The 6,983-nt window shown below is 52.8% G+C and overlaps 1 protein-coding gene across 1 annotated transcript; it reads left to right on the top strand.

The window, feature by feature from the left end:
- Positions 1–3,890: 3,890 nt before the first annotated feature.
- LOC122387027 lies at positions 3,891–6,304 on the top strand. Its single transcript, XM_043376834.1, has one exon. It carries the CDS (start codon positions 4,478–4,480, stop codon positions 6,302–6,304), a length of 1,827 nt encoding a protein of 608 aa, XP_043232769.1. The 5' UTR covers positions 3,891–4,477.
- Positions 6,305–6,983: the final 679 nt, after the last annotated feature.

Consider the following 6,983-nt stretch of genomic DNA (forward strand, 5'->3'; position numbering starts at 1 on the left):
GTTCACTTATGACGTCATAGGTCAGTGACCTGACCTGACCCAAAAATGCGGTTGGTGTCAAAAGATGCGGCTTGGATCAAAGGTCAGGTATGCCAAGTTTCAGCTCTCTATCGCCAGCGTGTTCGGAGCTATCGCGAAAAAACCCTATGGGGGGGGGGCGGCACCCGCCCCCCCCCCCCTCGGCCGGCGAGGGTTAAGCTTTTAAGTGTTGAAGATGCGATCGACTTGTTAGGTAACAAGCCGGCCATGATCGTGTAAAATGGTTTCGTCGTAGATCGATTAGTTTCTGAGATATAACCGGAAATGTAAAAGTGCAAAACCTACCGCTTAATCTCGCGAGAGCCGTACTTGTTGCTAGGACGACAGCACACACGCTACCCATTCGTCAAAAACCTTTTCTTGCGTAGCTGTTGCCGTTGCATACATAAGTTTCCACTATGGCTCAATAGACTCGCTTCGTGCTCACTCGCATCTATCCCAAAGAAAGTTGATCGGATATGCTCTGCTCCCATGACTTACCTAGGACGGGTCGACAGCAGCGGGCGTCTGCCGGATGGCCGCGGCGTCTGTCCGAGCTTCCACGCAGATAGTCCTGAGCAGACGCCGCTCCCAGATAGTCCTGAGCAGACGCCGCTCCCAGATAGCCACTATCGGGCTGCAGTGGCTCCGACTATCAGACCAGTCCCGTGCAACAGCGTCTCAGATAGACAGAGGCCCGGTATGTATGTACTATTGGTCTAAAGATAACTGATAAGCGTTACACCAACCATCAGGTTGGATCCGTGTCGCAGGCAAAGGGGGTCAGAGGGACAGCTGACCCTCACCCAGGCCGGAATTTCTGTCCAGTTCGGGCGTCGACTGAGGTATTTAACCCTCGCCCGGCGAGGGGGGGTGATGATGCAATGCAACCCTCCCTAAGGTTTTTCGCAAATAACGTAAAAACGGCAGTTTAACCCTCGCACCGACGCACACTGGGCCGGTCGCCAGGTCTAGCACGACATGGGTAAAAAAAAATCGAACTTTGCGGATGTGCAATGAAACCTATACCAATTTGTTCAAAAATGATCATACTACATTGCTGTGGTCTTTGTTTTCCAACACAATTGCTATTTCATGGCGAAAACTCAGCTTAAACACGAACTTCGGAATCGTTTGGACCGAACTCGTCCCCCGCACTCTTCGACAACGTATCTTTGATCCACGAAAACAATCACAATTTGAGGAGGAATTCCACATTTATATACATCAAACGATAGCTCCGGGCCTGCAGAAGGCATATAACCACATGAAAATGGCGAACTCTTACTTGGTTATGATGTATTGGCACCACAAAGATTTAAAGACGAAAACATAATTTCACATAATTGATGTCACACACAAATAGACTTTTAAAAAAAGTACCGCAGAGTACCGCTTCGAAAATCTCGCTACATGTCAATGATTCATTGCACTACAAGATCCAATAGTCATTTTTTGCGACTTTTTGCGACTTTGGATGTAGCAGCCAAACATCAACCCGCGCCGGACCGGTGCTCAGCGTCAAACGCGCCGGGCCGGGAGGTGTTGATTGAACACTCCCCTTCTAACTCGGCTCTTGGGCCACATAGCGACACGTAGTAAGTGGCATTCGATAGAGCGCCCAAAATATCAGATGGAGTAATTAGTCATTTCTAGGTCAGGTCAAAGGTCACGTCACCAGAGGTCATGAAAGGTAAAATGTTGCGTATATCAACATTTCTCGAAAACCGGCCCTTACCACGGGGACCAATAGAGCTACATCGTCGCGGAAAAGTGCATTCAATTGCTCTTTTAGCAGTCTTTCTGAAATAAGCCCTCCGATTTGGCTTAACCCTCGCCCCTAGTGGTGTTTTTCCAGCCGCGAACGTATAGAAGGGGTCCGTTGGACCCCCCCCCCCCCCCCCCGCCGCTTCGCCCCTGATCGAGCTAGAGCTTTGCGGAAAAGACGAGCGTGTTGCCCGTGACAAGAGGAAGCTGATGATACCCAATTGTAAGGTCCTAGGTCATCGGTTGACCTTTCAGGTCAAGTCAATGACCCAAAAGTCAGGAAAATCGGGACCTGTTAGAACGTCGTAATGGGTGGCTGCTATGTTTTTTTGGGGTGCTGATCACGAATATAATGTTATTTACGATCATAAATGATGTCTTCATACATTTAGGCCAGGTCGGGTCAGGTCAGGTCAGGTCAACCAATAAAGGTTTTGCCGGGTATTTGCAGTAGGTGGCAACCGCCTCTGACAGCTTTGTAACATGTTACGAAGGCACCAAAGCTACATAGTAAATGTTCAAATGGTTGCTAGATTCGAATTCAGCTCCAAAAACTAGCCTAGAAACATGTAAAACTCGAAAAAGTGAACCAAGGTCATCAAAGGTCAATGACCTTACCTGACCTTCTGGTGACCTTGACACCCACCCTAATGCATGGGAGCAACATAATATCCCATGTTTGAACGCTTTAAACCAAGAAAAGACTGCAAACCCGCGGCTAATGCGAGCCGACATACGCTGAATCCCGATTCCGGCCAAACATGGTCTCGAAAGAAGGTCACAGGTCAAAGATCATTAAGGTCAGGGTCATGAAATTTTCAGGTTAGCTGTACAAGTAGTTATCGCGAGGGTACTGAAAGTTTCGTTGCGATTGGCCGCTTTTTACGCGAATTACTCGCGAAAAACCAAGGGTTCCGTTCGAAGATTCAGGCCCTGTCGTGCTAGATTGGCATATCGGCCCACTGTGCGACGGGGGAGGGGCGGATATCCACCCCCCTGAGGTTTTTCGCGAATAGCGGGAAAACCGCGGCGCGTAGCGCCGCGAAATTTAGTATGACTATAACCTCATCAATTTTACACATGGTGTGCAAGTTTGAACCTCCTACCTTTTAAGGTCAGGTCAGCAGGTCACTTTGAATGACCCAACCTCAAGTCACTTTTTTGCAACTTTGTCACCGTGCCAGAGCTACAGTAGATGTCGGAGGCCTTTGAAAGTCGCAGAATATTATTAGGTCATGAGTAGCTACAATTTGTATATCTCGGAATTTTGATATCGGTGACCTAAGGTCAGGTCAATTTCGCGACCTCCCCATTATAAGTCAATGGGGGAAAAATCAACTCCCTGTTTTTACCACTAAAACGGGTCGGAATGGCCCCATATACCATACATGACTTCATATACGATCAACCTTCACTACCTTGAGGTCTGTTTTGCTGTTGGGCAGCTGTGAGGTCATGTGACGTCATCAAAGCTCACCAAAGGTTTTTGGCCAATAACTCCGTACAGGAACAAGATACAGACGCGTGGATGGTCTCATTGTGTTCAGCTCATCAAGACGCATCGAATGATATACATGATGACCTCGAGGTCACGTGACCTGAGGTCAACCCTTGACCTTGACCTTTCGAGGTCAACATATATATCTTTCGATGCGGATTGACGAGAGGATCACGATGATGCCCTTAGTTTGTTCCTATCTTGACTAATTCGAAAGTTATTCGAGAAAAACTCTCCATATCTAGCGCCGCCATTTTGACTTTTTCGACCCCTGTGACGTCATCTTTGACCTGACCTGAAAATGACCTCGGTAAAAATTGTAGATCTTGGCCGTGCGTATCCGATGCCGTTTACCGCTTGTCGCTATCTTGCTTCGTTCTCGAGATCTCAGGGGGGGGCGGTCATCCGCCCCCTCCCCCGTCGGTGCGAAGTTGGCGCAGACCCCCGTCGGTGCGCGGGTTAACGGCAATTAAAAACTCAACATTTGAGACGGGCGGGACATTTGAGACTATTGAGTTATGGAAGACCATCGTTATTCGTTCGTGACTGCTGATTACATAGTTCAGAGCGTATGTTCTGTATGTTTCTCGATAAACAGGGTGTACGGAATTTACGTGCCATCTGCTGCCGCCCGAGCCGCGCCGAACGCCAGCAGACGGGAACGCACAGTAGCGCCACGAGAGCAACCCGTCGTAGCCGAACTTATCGCTAGATGGTAGCACCGTGCGGCGAGCCGAGGCGAGATGGGTAGAAGCCGGCGGTGGGGCCGGTAGAGTGTGTCTGGATTTTGGTGGAGATGGCGGCGGTCCCGCCGAGTCGCGTTTTGAGTTTTAGCCCACTGTCCGTTGCAGTTTCTTGTTTCTGTCTGTGGTGTCAAATGCAGTGGCAAGAGACAGCAGACTTTTGAGCGTGACGGACGAGTCGGAGACCGAGATGGCGAACATGGTGCCGAAACCCGGGACGGTGGGCTACTACGAGACAGTGATGGCGCGGCAGCGCCGTTGGACCAGCCACGTGGGTGGACGCGGTCAGTGGACTGTTGACAGTGGATGGTGCACAGTCAGTGGACTGGACTGCTGAACACCATCAGTGGATGGTGTACGGCTGACTGTTGTCGTCAGTGGACGGCTTGGTATACGCAGTCAGCTGACTGAGTGACCTTGGCAGTGGGCCAAGACTGTGGACTTCACTGCCATGGCCGATCTGGAGCGCCTGCTGAGGCGCCGGGTGGCAGCCAAGGGCTGGGTGACGAGGACGGCCAATGTGCTGGCTGACCTGCTGGACCAGAAGACGGAGGTGGCTGGGGTGGAACCTCGCCTTGTGATTCTGGATGCTAAGAAGGAATGCGAGGTGCGACTAGCTGCCTTGGATGACCTGCAGGCCCAAGTGGAATGTGAGCTGGAGCTGGAGGCCATGGAGGCTGACCTGCAGGCAGCCTGGACCTTCAGAGAGGGTATCAAGCGGGTCCTGCTTCGTGCTGATGCTGTACTGCAGGCTGAAGTTGAGGATCAGCTACCACCTTCATCAGCGAGCTCCAGGAATTTGATGGCTTCTGCTCACCTGCCGAAGTTGCAACTCCCCAAGTTTGATGGTGACGTCATACAGTGGGCGCCTTTCTGGGAAAGTTTTGAGTGCTCGGTACACCAGAGTGAGCTGTCTGCTGTACAGAAGTTGACCTATTTGAGGTCGCTTCTGGTGGGCGAAGCCAGACGCTGTGTTGAGGGTCTTCCACTGAAGGGTGACAGTTACGAGACCACATGCCAGTTGCTGAAGGAGCGGTTTGGGCGAACGGAGCTCATCATCTTCGCCCACATCCAGCAGCTGCTCGGGATCAGCTCCAGTGCTGAGACAAAGCTGCAGGAACTGGTGGACCGGCTTTTGGTGCAGGTGCGGAGCCTGGAGGCCCTGGGAGTTACGGGACAGCAGTATGGCATAATCATGACGCCCTTGATTCTGTCGCGCCTGCCCTCTGAGGTGCGATTGGAGTGGGCGAGGACCAGCGTTGGCAGGGAGGGTGACTTGGAGCACCTCCTTGGCTTCCTTCAGCAGGAGATCGCCAGACTGGAGCGGTCAGGTGTGTATGACCACCTGACATCGAAGACGACTACTTCTTCAGGACGTGCTGGGGCGGCTGTGCCCGGCACCGGCCGACGGGCTGCCAGGGACACTGGAGCCGCGGGACATCGAGGACCGACGGTGACCCCTCCGGGCCAGTGGGAGGCTCGCCCAGCTCGGCGACCCTCCACTGCAGCTCTGCAATCGGCTTCTCTGGGGTGCAGCAGCTGCAGCTACTGTGGACATCAGCAGCACCAGACAGCTAAGTGTGGGGCATGGCAGAAGCTGAGTGTTGCAGACAGATTTGGTTGGGTGCGGGAGAAGGGGCTGTGTTTCTGTTGTTTGCAGACCACCCATCTGGCCAGGCAGTGTGCTGCCAGATGTGAGAGGTGTGGTGGTCGGCATCATGTGACTTTGTGTGGTAAGGTGGGGAGTGTTCGGGGGACCCAAGGGGTAGAGGGTGGGGGTACCACTAGAGAGGGGGGCCCTACCCAACCTGTCACTGTGGCTATGGGGGGAGGGAGTCGTGGGGAAAGTGTCTCTCTTTCGTGTAACACAGGCGAGCAGGTGACCCTGTTACCTGTAGCTACAGTGTTGGTTCCCTCGGCAGATGGAAGGAGTGTTGTTGAGGGGACTCTGATCTTTGATGGGGGTGCGGACCGGTCCTTTGTGACCAGGGGCTTCCGCAAGAAAGTACAGGGTGCTTTCAAGGGTTCAATTGAGATGAGCTGTGCCTCATTTGGGGGTTCTAAGGTCACTGATGTATGCAATGTGTATGAGATGAGTGTGACCGGCCGAAACTTGTCACTGTCCGCAGCGGAAAAGTTGAAGATGGTGGAAGTGGAGGAGATATCGGCGCCGCTGCGGAGACCCCGGTGTCTTCTGACCTACTCCAGCCCTTCGCCCACCTCCAGCTGGCTACGGACTGCCCCCCGTCTGGCTCCACGCTGCACATCGACCTGGTAGTCGGGCAGGACCAGTACTGGGCTCTAGTAAGATCTGGGCTGGTGCGGAGTGGTGGGCTGGTGGCCATGGAGACTGCCTTTGGCTGGGTCCTCTCTGGGTCTGTGGGGTGTGGACCAAGGGTGGAAGGCTGACAGTTACTGACCCTGGTAGTGCCTCATACGTGTGATGTGTGGGCTCAGTGTCAGGAGAGTAGTGATGGTAGCAGCGAGAGTGACGACTCTCTGCTGAGTGAGTTTAGGAGGACTGTAGAGTATGTGGGAGGAAGGTACAGAGTTAAGATTCCTTGGATGGAGTGTAAGGACCATTTGAGAGACAACAGGAGAGAGGCGGAGAAAAGACTGGTAAGTCTGGAGAGACGTCTCCAACAGAATCCCCCTCTCCAGGCTGCTTATGATGCAGCACTGAGACAGATGGAGGCTGATGGTGTTGTCAGCGAAGTCCCAGCTGATGAGATGGTGACTGAGAATGTCACGTTCTATCTGCCCCACCGGCCAGTGGTGAAGCTGAGCAGCAGCTCCACTAAAGTTCGCCCGGTGTTTGACGCGAGCGCGAGGGGCTCGAATGGACTGTCGCTCAATGATGTTGTGTATACAGGGCCTGCACTGATGCCTAGTGTACAGGCGGTTCTGCTGCGTTTCAGGCGCTGGAGATTTGGTGTCTCAGGTGATGTGAAGCGTGC

This window comes from Amphibalanus amphitrite, unplaced genomic scaffold (genome assembly GCF_019059575.1).
Source record: "Amphibalanus amphitrite isolate SeventyFive unplaced genomic scaffold, NRLGWU_Aamphi_draft 000271F_arrow, whole genome shotgun sequence".
Taxonomy (NCBI): Eukaryota; Metazoa; Arthropoda; class Thecostraca; order Balanomorpha; family Balanidae; genus Amphibalanus; species Amphibalanus amphitrite.